Below are 19,966 nucleotides of genomic sequence, written 5' to 3' on the forward strand. Positions count from 1 at the left end.
ATTGAGGTCTCTTAGACAAGCAAATAATAAAGCAATTTATTTGCCAAATAAGGCCTATACAGTATATACAGTACATAATATGACAGTCTGAATACGCTACCAGGAAAATAGAAGTGCTTGGCAAAGAGTAGTAGATATGGACACCCAGACTGCATGGAAAGTGGACAATCATAGTAATATTCATTAATTAACACGCAATGATATATAACGAGGGATTCCTGATCCCTCTGGTCAATTAAATATACATATTGCATCACCCATATAAAACAACAATAGTCTGTACACCATGTTATGTAAATAATTACGATTGCACAGCCCAACAAGTCCCACAAAAGTATCCCCATACTTTTAAGTCAACCAAGGCTCTGTTGCTTTATCTTATGAAAAAAAGAAAAAAAAAACATAAAATAATGAGCTCTGTATTTTGTCAAGTCCACTACCACTCTAACAGACATTAACTTGTTTGTGTGCGGAGGAGTAAAACGTTCTCCTTTGTCATTTTTCCCTTGTTTTGATTTTTACCAGTAAACACATGAAGGTTTAAATGCAACCCTCTGATGCTAAACTTTTAAGTGAATTGTCCAGAGGATCGGAAGACATCAAGGTATTTACATTGATGAATAAACACTTGGAGGTGTGCATGGCTTTCTTTACAGTGTGCGTCAATGGCAGAGATAGGTCAACATGTAGAAGACAGCGATCTTCTAAAAAGAATAGAAAAAAAATAAAATAAAACACTTTTCTCAATATTATTGGTGTGATAGTTCATTCAATGGTTTAAAGTTCATTCACGGGAGGACCTCTCAAAAACGTAAATCATGCTCGGGGGTCCTCTTCCCTTTTCCAGTACTGTAACACTTCTGTGGGTCTCCTCTCATGGAACCTCCACTAAGCCTCACTGCAGCTGCTCCTCTTCCTCCTGTAGCTCCTCTATCGCTTCCATCTGCGTCCGGGAGCACACCTCGCTCATGGGGGCCGCGTCCTCTCCTTCCACCACCAGATCATTGGACATCTCGTTGTTTTTCTGCGGAAACAACCACAGTGGTGTCAAGTAAGGAATGAGGGGCATGACATTTAAGTAGAGGTTTCATGTTCTCACACTTGCGGCAGAACTCCGGCGTGAATGCCTGTGGCTGTTGCAAGTTTGAGTGATTTGTGAATCATATTTCATCCCACGCATCATCATTTGTAACGTGGGAATGTATTTGTCAGGGACACAGGTGATTACTTAATACCATATATTTTCTTGGGCTACTTCCAGTCGACCATATTTCTGGAATATGTTGACCTACGATGCTTACTAGGACAGACAACACAACGGCTGCAGAAGGCTCCACTTATCGTTCTCACCTGTTGTCTGTAAACATAGCAAGCAGCTATGGCAACCATGGTAGACTCCCCTATGAAACCAGCCAGGAGAGATCCGACCCCGAGCGTGGCCCCGTGAACCCTGAAGCACAGATGAGAAGAAGCATCAATATTACTACTCACTCACCCCACCATCCTATCTGTATAAAGCTACATAAAGAGGAGCTGCTATTATCATCTATAAATTCCAATAATATCTGTCTGCCTGCCTTTACTTCTGCATATCTTGAGAACCTGATCGACTTCACACTTGCAGGGTGTATTGCTGAGAAGTCGATCGGTTCTCGAGAAAGTAGCAAGAAGTGATACCAGGAGCCATGAATCGGCCCATTCCGAACAGGCACGGGGCAATGCACTAGCTACCTACATTAATACAGGGTGTTTTCAATTCCCGTCTCTGTGCTGTGCCACACAGTAAAAAATCCATCCCTTACAGATACATTTTTACACTTTCAGAGTGAAATGAACACTTAAAATCATACTATATCTATGGAGGGACTTATCATCAGTCAGGCAAAAAAAGTGAGTAATGCCACATGATAGTAGATAATAAGGTAGGACTCAGCAAAGGACATGAACTGTGCTGCTAGTAGGGATGGGGCGATAATCGCTATTATCGTTTATTGTGATTAAAAAAAATGCTCACAATAATTTGTATCGCAGAGATTTTAATTTATTGTGAAATTGTCCTCCGTCATACACTAGGATGAATTAGCTTTTGTTGAGCTGCAAATTCAGTACCACTTAAACCCTCTAGACTTGATAAAAACTGACCTGTAAAGAGTGCATTTGGTACGCTCTCATTTCACTCTACAAAAATAGATATGCCAAAAATAGCAGATCTACAAGCTCACATCGTGTTGCGAGTTTGTAGATCGGCTATTGTTGGTAAACGTTCCCCTCAGATTAGGAATGCTTGGGGTTCAAGTGGTTAACAAAAGTGCCATTTTAAGTTTTAAGATTTTTTTTTTGCCACAATATAATCGTGACATGTCATTTTCATATCATCCCATCCCTAACAGGTGCTAGCGCCCTCTGTACTTACCCCATGTAAGGCAGCACAACCAGACTGATGATGAGGACAATGAGGCGTAGAGCTGAGCTTGGGGCCAGGACAAAGGTCTTTTTCAGGGTCATGAGCCATCCAGTCAGATGAGCCCTAACAGTCACTGAACACAAACACAAAGGAAAGATCACCCCAGTGGCCCAGGCTCCTATGTGGCTCACGGCCAACTTACAGTATATCGTGTCGTATGACTGCTTCGCACGCCGGATATAACACATCACTTTCAACGGAAAAACATGACACGATGATCAGTTGCAAATCGGTAATTCTTTCGTTGAACCCATTAAGACCGGGAACGCATTGGCGATTCAAAAACAGCAGATATACAAGATCATGAGCTTGTAGATCTTGTCCAACAGCCCCCCCCCCCATCTCAAAATATGTAGCAAAGATTTGAGTTAGAAATGTTCACTTTAAAAAATATATATATATATTCAAAGATTTGCACAAAAAAAAAATCCCGATTTTTCAAAAATAGCAGATCTACAAGCTCATAGTGCGGCACTCGGTGCCACACTATGAGCTTGTAGATCTGCTATTTTTGAACAGCCAAATTAATCTAAAAATGACCGGTCTTAGTGGGTTAAAGTGTCAAATGAAAGTATATGGGAGAGGCAGTAGAGGGCAGTTCATAGAACTGCGATGAAGTTCATCACTGAAGAAGGCTAATGTGTACCGTACTCTTGACAAACGGCCGCATTGTATGTCAGATATCACGTCTGTTTTGTCATTTTGACAAAGTGTACATTAGCCTTGTGAGTGTGGTTTGGGTGTCTTTCTTTTATTCTTACCTGGCAAGGGAAAGAAGGAGAAAATTCTGAGCGGAACCACGCACAGGTCAGCGAAAGATTCATCTACTCCGATGATGTCGACCAGGATTTTCTCTGATAAATGAGGAGTCCAAAATATCACAAAGCAGAGCTGGGCAAAACAAAAGAAATGAAATGAATGTAACAGTGCTCACCACAACATGGTCGGACAGCGCAATACGTCCCATTAGAATTCATTGGGCCTCTAGGGCAGGGGTCTTCAACGTTTTTCAGGCCAAGGACCCCTTAGCTGAGAGCGGGATGAAGCAGGGACTCCCACTACATATTGTATAGAATTGTGTTGCATATGCAACTTTTTCATAGTTAGCTTCATAGACTTGTTTGACAGTACTGTCAATGTGTAGCCTTGTGTTGGATTCATGTGTATTTTCAGGCAGTTAACCACTTAAACCCTCAATACTTGGAAAACTTGTACTTGGTTTGCTCTTGTTTTCCCCTACCCCAAACCTCTTTACTGAAAATATTGTTCCCCTTAGAATAGGGATGCTAGGGTTCAAGTGGTTAGTGTAAAAATGTTCTTATCACACAAAGATTTGGCGTCCCCCTGTAGTAACACTGAGGGGCCCTAGGGGTCCCGGACCCCCTTTTGAAGACCCCTGCTCTAAGAGTATCAGGAAAAGCATTGGCCTTTTGCAGTAAAAGTAAAACCAAGTAAGAATTGAACACCAGTACAGCTTGTTGTCTCAATAAACTGGTTATGTGGGCCTGGCACTGGAATACGCCTGCCTAGCGTGCCATGGTAACCAGATCAGATAGAGCATGTCAGAAATGTTTGGCAGGGCATATTCCAGTTACCAAGATGGTATGATTCCAAACCCTCTCACTAGTCACTACCCATCCACCAAGACATAAGCAGCACACTGTGCAGCGGCTTAGGCCTTCTGCATTCTGACTTCAGGACCTGGCTACCCCCCCATACCTCCCCCCCATCACCACCGCCACCAAACCCAAATATTCAGTCGGCAAACCAGAAATACCACTCCAAACTTTCAGATCCTCAAAATGAGAACAGAAGGATACGGAAAATCGCCCATCCCATTCCAAACGTTAAAACGTTTTTTAAATGCCAACTTCAGAATAGAATGCCACATTATAAACATACTCATTATTGTTCAGGCTATTTATGTGTATTTGTGCTTTTAATGTTGTGAATAGTGTAAATATTCACGTTTTTGTAAACTGCCATGTGAATGTACCATGTGAAAAACAACTTGAAACTACGTACATACTGTATGCAATGTTGCAAAACCACTCTCAGTTCCAGTAAGAAGCTCAACAATGCCCTGAGCTATGAGATGATTCTACTAGATTCCGTGTAGTCACCTGTTGACATTTCGTCTCCTTGTAGCCTAGTCGTGAAGATTGACAAGATTCATTTTCATGAGTAAACTTTGTGTTTTTTTAATAACTTAATTTAATCGATGCTGAAGCAATTCCGACACACATCAAGTCTGCTTCTAATTTTATGTTGTGGTTAAAATTCTCTGATCTGCCATCTATCATTATGTGAGCAATAAGTAGGGAAGATAATTACTGATGTGTGACGGTGCAAACTAAGCTGCAGTTTCCCCCTGATTCATGTGTGGTTTCCCTAAACAAGGTGAGACATCCACACTCACACCGTCCTGAATACTTTCCACAAACGTGGTTCTCATGACAGAAAATCATTTACTTCTGTTTTTCTTGCAGATCATGTTTTCCATGATATATATATATATATACAGTATATGGCACTGTTTCCCAAACAGTGGGTCCATTTTCATGGGTCGCGAGTGAATATCCTTTTATTTCCTACATTTTGTCAATAATTATTATTATAAAATATTTTCTTCTGAAAACATTTTCATGAGTTGAAAACAAATTCAAACATTTTTCAAAAATAATTTCTTGATTAGAATAAAAATAATCAAAGAAATTCCCTAAATTTTAAAACAAATGTTTAAGAAGAAGTGAAAATAGCAGATCCGCGTCGTGCTATGAGCTTGTAGATCTGCTATTTTCACTAGTTTGGGACCCGGGCAAACATCTGATTTATCTTTTGGGTCTTGAGCTAAAAAGTTTGGAAACCACTGGTATATGGTATTTCTGTACTATGCATTTTCCTGAGTTATTTCTATATTCATGTTTCTGCACTGAATCTTTGTTCTGCTGCTGTTCTGTCACATGCATCCAGGACAAGTCTTGACACGATGGTCATCATCCTGATGTGTTTTTTTCCCCAACAGCCCTGTGGGCCGTACCCGTCCCAGGGTCTATCTGTCCCATCATGACATGCTGTGCCTTGCCACGCCCACACATGCTTGTTTACAACCAGATCTGGCAAGCCAGCCACCCTCCTCTCACTCCACCTATAAGAGATTAAATCTTGGCCACAAACTTCCTGTTTTTCCTTTCCACGTTACGACAACTTCAGCTAATCTGGGGAAAAGTTTAATCTTTTGTATTCTAACCCTCATATAATTAATTAATTATATATATATATAGTTGCTGTCGATCAGAAACCTCTTAACTCCATAATTCAACTTTGTGTGTTTTTCGTAAATTAATGCCCTACTTGATCATACTACAGCGTCATCCAAAATAGCAGAACGACAAGCTCGAAACGGGGGCGACGAGTTTTGAGCTTGTCGATCTGCTATTTTTGAATTCAAATCCTGAAAAGTAACAGTTTTTTTCCACCCGACAGGGACGATACATAAAATCCTCCAGATTATACCTAATTGTGCAAGCACTTCATGGTGCAGTATGGACATTTTCATTTCGAAGCAGATCTTTGAAAATATTAGGCAATTAAATGCCTCACAGCACTCATTACTTGCCGTAAGGTACACTTTGCAAAGACCTTCTTGAATCTGTTAACCGATAGGTTTTATGTGAATACCTACTTTATTAAGCTCCTAAAGCTTGGGTAGTGTCTGTGTTAGCTGGGAACAAAACAAGCGCCACAGCCTCTCACAAATTCCACCCCAACGTGCCTCCTCTCTCCCTTCTGTGCAACCTGAGACCCTGGGGGGGGGTCTGTTAAAGAAAAGTGCACTCTGCCATGCCCACCAGTACATTGTGAAACTCGCAAACCAAAACATCAGTGTACCTGTACCAAACGGCATAATTGGTGCCAGATTTCTTTACTACGAGAACTCAGAACCAATTCTGTTAAATGTCCTTGACTTGCAAGGTCTAATCCAGGGGTCTTCAACAGGGGGTGCGTCCGGGACCCCTAGGGGTCCTCAGAGTCACTATAGGTAGGGCCGCCAAATCTTTGTGAGATAGGATTTTTTTTTTACATTAACCACTTGAACCCTAGCATCCCTATTCTGTGGAGAACTTTAGCCATAAAAGCAGATTTACAAGCTCACAACACCTCGAGGCGTTGTGAGCTTGTAGATCGGCTATTTTCGGCAAATAGGTTTGTGTACAGGGAAAAAAGAGCAGAGTAAGTACAGAGTGAAAGGTGAAGTATTGACGGTTTTAACATGAATCCAACACTGTCTACAAGTCTATGAAGCCATCTATGAAATCTATGAAAAAAGGTTTACACAATTTTATACAATATGTAGTGGGGGAATCCCTGCTTCAGCCCTCTCTCAGCTAATGTGTCCTTGGCTTGAGCTGAAAAACGTTGAAGAGACCTGGTCTAATCAAGCAGACCGCGTTCAAGAGTGATTTAGTTGGGGGAACATGACAGGGGTCGACTACAAGGAGGCGTGGAAAAAGTTATGTCAAGCGTGCCCCCACTGAACACTGAAGGAGGGAATGTCCTAGCTGCTGCGTGAGCGGCGACCATTAAACCTGACCTGCACAACATTGTCATCTTATCCGTTACACAGTAGTAGGAACACAAACATAGCGGGAGAGACAGTGGTGTCCTTGTCTACAGTTGGGCTGTTTTTTGGAGAAAGCCACTAAAATCCCAAAGTCGGTGTTATGCAAAAACATTACATCTCCACTGTTCTGTTTTTATTTTTCATGAGATTTAATTGTCCCTGTGTGCGGAAGGGGTGAATGTTTGCATGGTTTCCTCTACTCAAGGATATGATTCTGCGTTTCTGAAAAAGGTGATGTTTTTTTAGAGGGAAAGGGGGGGGGGGGTTATGAGACAGTCCTAAGAGGAGTGGAACTATTGTCAAAACAGCAGACACTTTCCCACAAGTGGGGAAAAGGCGATAGCAACAACAGACCACCTGTTATGGAGGGATTAACACAGCAAAATCAAGTTTCAAGGTTGCCGTACAGTTGCTCGTCTTTGAAATAGCTGCATTGTGTCAGGAAATTGCCACAATTTATTATATCCACCGTGGTGACATTTTTCCAGCATGATGTTCTGCTTACAGTTTACAGACCCATATTCCAAACACATACTGTAGACTGCAACAGTACTATACATAGAAACTAATGACAACGCCTCTTTTCTATTTAAATACCTTCAGGGCACTGACGCTATACTCTGTGCCAGAAAAGGGATTGCAGCACTAAATGTGTGAATTGCGACGATGAGAAGCTTAAGAGCAATCATCTTGGGCACTGATGGCCAAGTGGTTAAGATGCATACCACATATAGGCTCTATTTGCAGCCTGACAGCGAGTCACTTCCCTTCTCTCTCTCCTGTCAATCTAAACTGTACTATCCAAATAAAGGCAGAAAAGACAACAGAAAAGAGCATTCATCTTACCGTAAGTGACAGAGCCAGACAGCAGGCCGTAAACTTTTTAATGTGTGACTTGGTGACGGGGGTGTCAATATTCATCTTATTGCTAGGAGTGTTCTGTTGGTTAGAAGAACAGAACAGAAAGTTAAGTGATACGCAAAACATTGCCGCAGGGCTGCTAGAGATAAATACATTTACTGTAGAAGGTATTCATTTTCACCTTGTCAAAGGCAGGGTATACTGCTCTCAGCTCAGTTAGCCAGCCGTAGGGCATGTGACCCACCGGATACGTGGCCGTGAGTACAGCAACAGCCTGGAACAAACAGAGACGGAGGAACCATAAGTCATGGCACTTAAATAATTTAACGTTCAAAATACCCGGCGTGGCTACGCTGCCAAACTAATGACAAATGACTAAGCAAAAGCATACATAAAAGCCCACGTGCATGTACCGTGTTACTTTCACAGTGGGCGTGTGGTGTTTTTTTCCCGCAGGTTTGTGATCAGATAACGGCCTCTGGGCATGTCATTGTCTCACGAAACAACAACAGGCAGTGTCAGGGAACAGTTGCACCACACGGGAATGTTTTCACTCAGTGGTAATCATCCTCTGGGTTTGAGTTCCACATGAATATGGTGAATCACCCAAACCACTGCCAGCCGGTGTTGTGAATGATTTCCAGTTCATTCCGGTAAACAGCTTTGTATTATTGTCTCTAGCAGGTAGGGTCCCTGGAAGCCAGAAAGCTCCAGAGGGAGACCGGCTAACATTTTTGGCATTTTTATCTGCAATAACTTGAGGGGAGAGTCAGCCCCGCTGTTCCAACAGCAGCTTTAAAAGCTCCTAGTAATGATATAACAATGACAGTTCAAGCTTTCATATAAGGCAATAGTGTTTTCACTTTTTGGCTGTTCTGATATACGACAGTATATCTGTCAGCATGTAAATACATAATTACACAATTACATCGTTCGTACACCCTTATTACCAAAGATAATTTGTATAAATCTTCTAGAATAAAGTGATTCTAATTACACACCTCACAAACAATGACTGCCTCACAAACCTACAAAGCAAACTTAAATGCTTGAACACGCATTGACTATGGGTGCTGGGCCGATAAGGCTAACATTGAGAAATTAGTTTATTTATTGAGTTTATTTGAGAAAAAAAAACTGACAACGTTTCAACCCTCTAGGGATCTCCTTCATGTCAATATTAATCTGAAGAACATCCCTAGAGGGTCGAAATGTTGTCAAGTTTCTGTGTAGCTGGAGTGCGAGCTCTACTTTTCTCAATGCCTCACAAACCTAGACAGCAAAAACATCAGTGTTAAATGAGTGGAACCAAATGGAACCGCGAGGATACATTTCTGTACTTTTCCGAGTTAAAATAACATCGAGGATTTTGCTGTGTGGCAGTGATACAGGTGTGACCCCTGATTTTGTCATTAACAAAGTTAATACTTTTTATTTGAGGCATTATTAGGATGGTAAATGAAGGAGGTGACAAAACACAACATCTAATATCCAAGAAAAAAACTCAAAAGACAACGCTATGATAGAAGTATTAGCTTACCTCTGTAGAAGCAGAGGACCCTTTGAGGTCGCGGGAGACAAAGAGGTTGACGATGGGCCGACTGATACGTTGAGTGGCCAGGATGAGGGCCAGAGGCCACCAGAAACTCAGCATCTTTTTGATGGTGGCATCACCCTACAGAAATGAAAGGAGTTTTAAGTCGCAGATGTACTCCCAGGCAATAATAGGTCAGACTCTATAATTCTAATGGAACACTCATCCTGAGGATGTTCTATACGTAGCATGCATTAGTAATGCAAGACCAAAATGGGTTCCAATCCCAAATCCCCAGCCCAGAACCTACCCCTACATCCAGTCCACTGGAATCTGGGATGTTGTCATGAATGTTGCAGTAGTAACCCAGACCTACGATAGTGAAACGGACCAAGGCACCCATATACAAGGAGAGGATGGGGATGAGTAGAGGCTCCACACATTCCAAGTTACTGTGGAGAAGGACGGCCACGAACACAATCTGCCAAAAAAACAAAACAAAGGGACAGCTGTCACCAAACACCACAAAGGAAATGACCCAAAGTGGCCAACCAGTCACATCCACAAGATGAAGCAATTACTTTTTAATTGTTTTGTTTTCAGACCCACTATAAGTAAGTAAGGTAAAGTAATCAAGGCTTTACCTGAGCCACAACATCAGAGATCGAGGCCGAGCCTACTATGACACTGTATTTGTGCTTGAGAAGAATCCCTGCATGAATCCATGCCTGCAAATGACAACAAGACACACAGAAATGTTAGCCTTTGAACGCCAAGTCCTCGGATTAAAAAAGAAATAACAATAGGACCATTTTAGATGTCTTCTAAAACCACAAACAGATGATAGGATGCCATCACATATGCGATAGGAAATTCTGGGTGGGAACTAGCAACGGGCGGAGGATTATAACCAACATTTTTCTACGCTGCCACGTGTCGTTAAAACCATCTCTTCCATAATTATATCTGTGGGCTGCTCGTGCACTGGCTCATGGAGGACCCTAATCCAGCCGTATTGTACACTCACCATTGCATCCAACAACGGGAAGGCAGCCAGGTAGAGGAAAGCCTTCCTGGTCTTGAGCCCCACAGACTCATCCACGTGGTGCAGCTTATTGATGATGTAGTAGCCTAAATCTGTGTGAGCTACAAGGAGGCAAAGGCAAGCCAGGGTGACTAAGGTTGCAAGGAAGATACGATTTCATACCGTTTTTCTAAACATATTACATACAGTATTAACATATTAACCCAACTTCAGGATTACACAAATAACCACAACGGGGTGTGATTTTAACCCCCCCAAAATGAAAGGCATCATGCCTACAGTAAAGAGCAATGAATCATGGGATGGGTTAGAGATGTACCGATACCATTTTTTCCTTCCCGATACCTACAATTTACGTATCGGTCGATACAGTAACTGAGTACTGATCCGATACCAGTGTGTAATTAAAAACAAATCTAGGACAGTGGTTCTCAAAGTGGGGTCCAGGCGGTGAAGGGGTTCCAAATGAACCCAAACAAGTCTGTAATTCTGAGTTGACCATTTGGTTCCATTTGTACACACATTTGTAAAGTCCATTAATAATAGTTAAAGTGCAGCTTCAAGTTAGTAAAATAATAATGTAAATAGTACAGTAAGAGTATAAAACAGTCATGCAACATCAACTGAAGCATTCAAAATATTACTGTAAATGACATCATGTGATAAATTACGTGGCATCAGAATGGCATACTCGCCGATCCCGATTATACCAGCATTTTAGGCAGTATCAGTAGCTTTTACCATACTGGTATCGGTATCGGAACAACTAAAATGTGTGTCAGTTGGCACCATTTGCACCACTGCATTAAGTAGGATGCGAGTCAAACTGCGAGATGATGCGCGTGTGTTGCTTCGACACGCACCTATGAGGATGTGAAGGACAAACGCGATGGCGCCGGCCGCCACCATGCAGAACACGGCCTTTCTCCTGTCCCTCCTGCTGTTGACAAACACCAGGCCCACGTTCTTGAAGTCGCTCATGGGTCCGGTGAAGAACTTCATCAGAGAATAGGCCAAGCCGTAGCTGGCCAGCATTTCAACTGCATCCTCCTTGACTGTGGCTATGCCCCTGTTCAGAGCCTGTTAAAAGAGGGGTGGTGGTGAGTGAGAGACAGAGGGGGAGCTGTGAGGGAACGTAAGGGACAGGCAAGCACACATGTAAGGGAGAAAAAGAGAGAAGTGCAATAGAGACCACATGACCATGACTTAGCCCATATTTATCTGACCAGAAAAGAGACATTTGCCTTTTCAAGATAGAGCCCAAACTTAACTGAAATGTGTTAGGGAGCTGAATCTGTGTGTCGATAGCGAGGACACTAAAGAAAACACCTTTAGTTATTGCAAACAGCAATGTTGCGTCAACATACTGTCAGTGTCAGCTAACACAATGGTTCTCAACCTTTTCAGGCTGTGACCCCCCTGACAAACACTTGGAATTATAGGAGTTGAGGCATCACATTTTGTTTGACTCAGTTCCACAGATGAATATTCTGAAAATAGCTGATCTACAAGTTCACAACGCCTCGCAACACGAGGCGTTGTGAGCTTGTAGATCGCCTATTTTCAAAATAGTTGACTCTGAATGTTCGACCAGTTCTTATAGTTTGTTTTGGGGGTATTAAAAAGGTCTTGAAAGTCCTTAAATTGTCAGACCCCCCAAAAATCATGTGGGGACCCCCCCTGGGGGTCCTGACCCACAGGTTGAGAACCACCGACTAACAGATATATAGATGGAAAGGCAGCTCTTGAGCAGTATGTGAATACACAGGCTAGATCACAGAGTAAAATAAAATCACTTCTACCCCAATTTTGACTTTTAGAGAACATCCATACTAACAGCTGCCCTTTTCCATTGCAGGCAATGTGTGCTATTTATACCAGCCGGCACACACGGCCATTACATAAGAAGCATAATCCGAACCTCTCACTCTGAGCCTCAATGTGTTTTATTGTTTTACAAAGATCTATCTATCCATGATGTCTACATGGGTACGAGCTACAACTCAGCCACAACAAGATCAGTCATCTGGCCGAAAATGAACAAGATGTCACATTTTCTGGTCCCACACAAATGTCACAATCAACCACAAGTGGTTGGTGTTTTTCTATTTTTTTCCTTTTATGCCCTGCAGACAGAGTGGAATCTGGCTACCATTTACAAATAGGTCTTTTCAGGCCGTGACCCTCCAAAAATAATCATATTTGAAATGGGGACCCCCCCCCCACCCTGACAAGCATTTGGAATTGTAGGAGTTTGACTCGGTTACACTGAGGTGAATAGGCCTATTGTGAAAACAGCAGATCAACAAGCTCACAACAGATATACAGATTTAGTGATGAATGAAATGGCAAAGGAAGGAATTACAGGAAGGCTGTAGCCTGTTCCTCCCGCGTGTGGTGTTAACATGCATAAGATGGGGTGTACAGTTAGGCTACAGTACAGTACGCTACAGTACATTGGCACTGCTGCGGTTCAAAGCCCGGAATGCTTTAGATGTTAGCAGCTATTGTGTTGCGGATACCTTCCGGGTTTGCCAGAATAAACAAGGGCCTTCCTACAGATTGAAGATCTCAACATGCATTTCCTTCCTATAGCAATAGCCTCACTGTGTGTGTCCCCCCTGATATCTAGACATTAAGACCACCATAGCTAGCTAGAGCATAAGGTAACGGTTCTCAGTGTCATCATAATGTCAGCACTTTAACCTGGGAGGATAAATCAGGATTAAAAATAGCTCATCCCCGCATGATCCTACAGGGTGCTGTGGTGGTGGATATATACTGTCAGTATATGACGGTGTTTAAATTGGACAGCAAACACATACACACACACACACACACACACACAAAAAGAAAGATGCCGGTGCTCAGCTAGGCTCGTCGTCACTAGGTAGCTGTTCTGTGCGACAAAAAAAAGACCCAAAAAAAGGAACCTTATTCTATGAGGCAGAATAGCCGTTAGGTTAGGTTTAGCCACCCGACAGCAATCTGCGATCATCGGTGCTGCTTAAATGACTGACGCACAACAAGACGCACAACAAATGAAACGTTTGGCTGTTGTCATTATTTGTTCTAGTAGCCTACCTGTTCTCCTAGGTGACGGTCTATGTAATAACGGATCTGGTACCTGTTCTCCTCGGTCTATGTATTAATAGTTCTGGTACCTGTTCTCCTAGGTCTATGTATTTAATGGATCTGGTACCTGTTATCCTATGTATCAATGGATCTGGTACCTGTTATCCTAGGTCTATGTATTTAATGGTTCTGGTACCTGTTCTCCTAGGTCTATATATGTGTGTGTTTCTGGTACCTGTTCTCCGAGGTCGATGGCAACGTTGGTGATGGCCAGCGGCACCAGAAAGCGGATGAGAGGCCAGTAGGGAGTGAGAGATGGAAACTCCACCATGGTACAGCCGGTAGGACAGGACGACGGGCATCTGCCTCGGTCTGGTCTCGATAATGATGGCGGTGGGGGGTTTAAACGGATCACACAAGGACGGATGTATAGCGGCGGCTCTAGATCAGATGATGTGTGATGAAGAAGCACTTGTTGTATCTGTATAGTGATGATAAAAAGCGGATGATTCAACTGAACAGACGCTCCTCCTCCGGCGGCGTATGGTTGTTAGGAGGAAATGCTGCTGCTTCGATGATGATGATGATGATGATGCGCGCAGGCGGCGAAGGTCAATAGAAATGAGCGCATCTTCTTCAGGACGAGGGGGAATAACGATGTGACATGAAACGAAGCCTCAAATCAATCCGATTGTATCCGATATTCGATCCTCCTATGCCTGTCCCCGGGTTGATCTCACAACAATACACATCTCATGTGTTCCTTCCTTTCAAAGATCAGGGTGTGTGTGTGTGTGTGTGTGTGTGTATGTATGTTTTGCGGCCCGTCGTAGCTATATGAATGTGTGTATGCGGCCCGTAGCTATATGTGTGAATGTGTGTGTGTGTTTTGCGGCCCGTAGCTATATATGAATGTGTGTGTGCTGCTGCTCGCCTCGCCTCGGCATCTCATCTCCTCCTCGACCCTCCCAGGCTAGCGCTCTCCAACCACCAAACGGTACCGCACGTGACACGTGCTTTGACAGATTCGCACCGGCACGTGACATCATCTCGCTGCAAGTCCAGACGGTGACCAGAAGCCTCGCCCCAAAACACGCTCGCCCCCATTTCTTCTTTTTTTTTTGTTCGCGGACCGGACCGCTTGCCCCCAGCGATTCTTGCATTTGTTTTACTGAGGATACATTTAGAAATACATTTATGGTTAGGCATAGTTTTACTGAGATTAAGTTTAGGAATAAGGTTAAGTTTTGGCACCGTTTTACTGAGGTTATGTTTAGGAATAAGGTTAGGTTTAGTTTAGGCATAGTTTATACTGTCTGAGGTTACGTTTTAGGAATAAGGTTAGGTGTAGGCATAATTTACTGAGGTTACGTTTAGGAATAAGGTTAGGTGTAGGCATAGTTTACTGAGGTTACGTTTAGGAATACCAGGTGGCGAGGTGACCATTCCGAGGTCGTTGGATTTGCCCCGGGACGACTGTGTTTTGGGGCGAGCGTTTTGGTATTCGTCCAGACGGTAACAGGAAGAGTGGGCACTAAGAAAGAGTGGGCACCTCGATGTAAAATTGATCTTTTTCCACAAAATGTTAAAAATAAAGATATTTGGAAAATGTTAAGTTAAGAAGGACATGATTAGAACATGCTTAAACATTCCACAATTGACGTCTAATTGCTACAAAAGCTGTAGGCTATATCCAGTCATTTTGGGGCATAAACAAGAAGTTGTCATGAACGCTAACGCAACAATTAGGAACACATTTGAAGAAAAAAATATGACATGAGTCTCATGTATTTTATTTTCTCCATCAAATGGTCTCATGATGAGACCTTTAAGGCTACTGCAAGTTTATTGTCACACTCAAAGATACAGTATTTATACTGATACAGATTCAGAAGGGTGCTATATTGCTATATAGGCTTTCTTGGCTTGGAAACATATGGCATTTCCCTAGACAGAAATGACACTTTATTGAAGGGAGTCAGGAGATAAGGCGATAGTGCGATACCGGCTCCTGCTGGACAAGCCAGCACATTTGTCACAGTTCATGTGTAGCAAGTAGCAACTTGGTCCTGTCTTGTCTTGTCTAGTCTAGTCGAGCAGGAGCCAGTATTGAACTTTCTGAGCTTGTAGATCAGCTGCTTTCACTGTTTTCGGTTGCGAGGAGACATACAATTTCTCTATTGGTAAATGGTTTGTGAACGAGTGATCTTAGTGTTGGCTTGGTTCATGACAGAAGGCAAGAGTTTATGATCTTCAACAGACAACATCAGCCTGGACAAAGCTATAGCACTATAGGTAATGTTGAAGCCTATTAGTCCGAAGGTTGAGAATTCGATTCCTGTCAATGGCAATAGGTTGAGATGTCCAATCAATCCATTCTGTTTCCATCTCTCTCTCTCTCATCAATCTATTCCATTTCCACGTCTCTTTTCAATCTATTCCGTTTCCATGTCTCTCTCTCTCTCTCTCTCTCTCTCTCTCTCTCTCTCTCTCTCTCTCTCTCCCCAGTTTCCATCTCTCTCTCTCTCTCTCTCTCTCCAGTTTCTCTCTCTCTCTCTCCAGTTTCTCTCTCTCTCTCTCTCTCTCTCTCTCTCTCTCTCTCTCTCTCTCTCTCTCTCTGTGTCTCTTTCCCTCCCTCTCTCTCCAGTTTCCATCTCTCTCTCTCTCTCTCTCTCTCTCTCTCTCTCTCTCTCTCTCTCTCTCTCTCTCTCTCTCTCTCTCTCCTCTCTCTCTCTCTCTCTCTCTCTCTCTCCAGTTTCCATGTCTGTCTGTCTGTCTCTCTCTCACTGGCCCCGTATTATCGCTGCTTGCAGCTATATTTGTTGTTGTTGTTGTTGTTGTTGTTGTTGTTGTTGTCAGTCATTCAATTCATTTGAGGGATCAAATCAGTCAACAATAATGTGAGAACACAACCTGACAGAAATCTGAAAGGGTCACATTAGTCTGCCAACAATGTCAATGTGATCACCCTCCACACTCTGATTCAAATGAATGATCCATGCTTATTAATTATCAAGTCACTTAACATGCACCATTTAATCCCCATGCAGAGATTCAGGTGTCACAGTAGTAACAGCAGCCAGTCAGAATGAAACACAGGACGGGAGTTAATCTACTGCTAGAGCAAGTGTCAAGAGCCATTGATCATTCATTTGAATCAGCTGTATGGAGGCAGATCTTGTGGGTAAGTAGGCAGACTAATGTGACCCTTTCTGATTTCTGTCAGGTTGTGTTCCCAGTTCCCACATTATTATTGACTGACAGGGATCATTCAAATGAATTTAATGAAAATTATACCGATTTTGTGATAACTCTGATAACTGTAGATCCTTTAATGCAGTTTTATCCTTTAATTGCATGTCTGCTCATGGGTGTGTGTGTGTGTGTAAACTACAACAACAATGACTGCACTAAATTAGCAAGGGGGATATAATGGGTGGCATTTTATCATTAAATACTCAAGATCCAGTGAACACAGGGTGTTCAAGGTTTGTACATCTCTGCACCATGCAACACGCAGGTGCTCAAGACTAGTCCAGGGAATGCCAAAACGTTTAGACGTAATTATGTATTATTATTTAAAATGACTATTAATGTAATTATTGTTAGATGGCTCTGACTGAGATTCCAATCCTAGGCTTTTTTTATGTCCAGTTCAGTGCCTTTCTCTATGGTCCCATGTGGAAGAGGCTGGCCTTCGAAGGTGGTCTATACAGGGGATAAGTGGTGATTATGTGGTCCCCAGTCTGATCAGGCTTGCCACACTAGCTTTAGCTTGGTTTGGTGTTTGGTTTTGAGGCTTTGTGCCACTTTAGCTTGTGTCTTCTATGTACAGGGCCTTGCAGCAGTGTTTGACTAAAGCTATGGCAAGGCTATTTTGCTCAACCAACAACAACAGATTAGAGTAGACATTTAGCTAAATAACCAAGCGATCAGCGAGAGAGTCGCTTTAAAGAAGAGGCAGGCTGTTTCACTCTCATTAGTCCATTTGAGAGTTCAAAAAACATTTTTTTCCAGCCTGAATATGGTAGGCCCATGATTAAAAAAGAGGGTTCTATGACATTCATTTTCACTTTTTTTATTTTTTATGTTTTTTGGGGGGTTTTATGACCTCAATTAGAATCAGAATCAGAATCAGAATCAGAAGACTTTATTGCCATTACATGAGGACATGTTAGGAATTTGATTTGGTACAGAGGAGTGCAGTTTACAACAGGACTAGTGCAAGACAGGACAAGACAGTGCAAACAACATCATAGTGCAAACAAAATCCAAATAAATAAGAGAAGTGCCAAAGTGCCAAAAAGATCAAGTGTTCAGTAGTCAGGTCAGGGGGGGGGGGCACCAGCAGCATTCAGTAGCCGGATGGCCGTGGGGAAAAAGCTGTGTGAGTGTCGTGCCTTCACAGTCTTTAATGACCGCAACCTCCTGCCTGAGGGGAGCGGGGCAAAGAGACCATGCCCTGGGTGTGCGGGGTCAGCCATGATCTTCCTGGCCCTCCCCAAAGCCCTACTTTTAAACAGGGCCTCCAGGGGGGGCAAAGGGCAGCCAATCACCCTCTCCGCCGAGCGTATCACCCGCTGCAGCTTGGCCTTGTCCTTGGCCGCTGCAGCGGGGAACCAGATGATGATGGCGAAGGTGACGATGGACTCGATGATGGCAGTGTAGAAGTTCACCAGCATGGACCTTGGGAAGTGGAGTTTCCTGAGCTGCCTCAGGAAAAACAGTATTTTCTGGGCTTTTTTAGTGAGGGCGTCGATGTTGGGCCCCCACTTCAGGTCCCGAGAGACTGTCACCCCAAGGAAGCGGCATGACTCCACTGTGGCGACTGGAGTGCCTCCCAGTATGATTGGAGAGGGAGGGGGCGGGTTCCTCCTGAAGTCAACGATCAGCTCCACCGTCTTCAGAGCATTTAGCTCCAAGTTATTCCGGCTGCACCAGGAGACCACCAGGTCGATCTCACTCCTGTAAGCAGATTCATCCCCCCTGGAGATGAGTCCTACCAGGGTGGTATCGTCCGCGAACTTAAGGAGCTTGACCGACTGGTGGCTTGAGGTGCAGCAGTTGGTGTAGAGGGAAAACAGAAGGGGAGACAGGACACAGCCCTGCGGGGAACCGGTGCTAATGGTCCTCAGCTCGGAGATGGACTTCCCGAGCTTCACCCGCTGGGTCCTGTTGGACACGAAGTCCGTGATCCACTTGCAGGTGTAGTCAGGCACCTGCAAGTGGATTTTGTGTACACCCACAAAATCTGAACTTTGAACATTCAGTGGATTTTCTGTGGTCTGGGGTTTTCTGAATAATTAGGCTGAAAAGTAATCTGAGCTTGGCCCTTCGACAGTGAGGTCACTGTCGATTAATCCCGCCCACTCTCCTCCTCGCCCCTCCCCTCCCCTATCCTTTCCTTTGGGGGGGGGCGGAGCAGAGGCGATGATTGACAGGCAAAATCCCTCACCAGCGACACCCGCAGGCAAAGATTTCTTTTTTCATTGCAGTTGAAAATTAAGGCTTTAGAAATGTGAGAGAAAAACACCTGCCATGGATCAATGGAGTGGATTTTTTTGTTAAAACTTTCTATACACGTTTGAAGGACCATGACAAAGACTTTTAATGTGTGGTAAAACTGAACGTCATGAAACCTTTAATAGGGTTAGGGGCTAACCCTATTTTTGGGGCTTTTCTGCCTTTATTGAAGGCACAGAGTAGAGAGAGGGACAGGAAACAGGGAGAGAGAGATGGGAAGTGACATGCAGCAAAGGTCATCACGCTTGGGAATCAAACCTGCAACTCGCTGTCAGGCTGCATTAGAGCCTACATGGTATGCACCTTAACCACTAGGCCAGCGTCGCCCCCAGGCCCATCATAATATAGAGACTATTTTGTTACATTCCTTGCTACATTCCTATGCCATCATACACTTGGAGTAAAGTGCATCCCATGACTTTTTAGTTATGGGATTGTTTCAGCAACACTTGACTGTACCACCACCTATGGGTTGTATTTGCACTCTCAAGCAATATTTGAAATATTTCGTATTTGATTTGTTAGTTATTTTTGTTCTTTTGTATTGTATTTGTTTTGTTTTGGGGGAGATGATTTAAGTTTCTACTGTTGTTGTAGCTGGGTATGCCTACTTGGTTGCCTGATGCTGCCTATCTTATCTTACACAATTAGGTGTAAGATAAGGTCAAGAACTTCCACAGAAAAGAATCTCAAGAAGGGGAAGTGTACCGGATTGCCTTAGTTATCATTAACATGAGTTTAATATAGAAGACTGGATAAAATGAGATAAATTCTCAAAAACGCTCTGCTCACTAGCATAATATTTCACATTTCAGTTATTATTTTAGAACGTGTCCATGG

At 43.2% G+C, this 19,966-nt stretch overlaps 1 protein-coding gene across 1 annotated transcript; it reads right to left on the reverse strand.

Annotated features, from left to right (window-relative positions):
• Positions 1 to 20: 20 nt before the first annotated feature.
• On the reverse strand, positions 21 to 14,576 carry LOC311039225 (progressive ankylosis protein homolog). The gene is made up of 12 exons (XM_084048903.1): positions 13,839 to 14,576; positions 11,392 to 11,608; positions 10,511 to 10,629; positions 10,128 to 10,211; positions 9,794 to 9,964; positions 9,490 to 9,624; positions 8,131 to 8,223; positions 7,935 to 8,027; positions 3,226 to 3,355; positions 2,414 to 2,537; positions 1,351 to 1,450; positions 21 to 1,024 (listed from the first exon to the last, which is right to left on the reverse strand). The coding sequence occupies exons 1-12, from the start codon at positions 13,932 to 13,934 to the stop codon at positions 896 to 898; spliced, it is 1,491 nt and encodes a 496-aa protein (XP_083905029.1). The 5' UTR covers positions 13,935 to 14,576; the 3' UTR covers positions 21 to 895.
• Positions 14,577 to 19,966: the final 5,390 nt, after the last annotated feature.

The sequence above is a fragment of the Gymnoscopelus microlampas genome (assembly GCF_963454915.1).
Source record: "Gymnoscopelus microlampas genome assembly, chromosome: 22".
Taxonomy (NCBI): Eukaryota; Metazoa; Chordata; class Actinopteri; order Myctophiformes; family Myctophidae; genus Gymnoscopelus; species Gymnoscopelus microlampas.

Coding starts and splice junctions, on each gene's coding strand:
- LOC311039225 (XM_084048903.1), bottom strand. CDS start 13,934: ATGGTGGAGTTTCCATCTCTCACTCCCTACTGGCCTCTCATCCGCTTT. Junction 11,609..13,838: donor CCATCGACCTCGGAGAACAG/GTACCAGAAACA, acceptor CTCTTTTAACAG/GCTCTGAACAGGGGCATAGC. Junction 1,025..1,350: donor GCTATGTTTACAGACAACAG/GTGAGAACGATA, acceptor TTGTTTCCGCAG/AAAAACAACGAGATGTCCAA.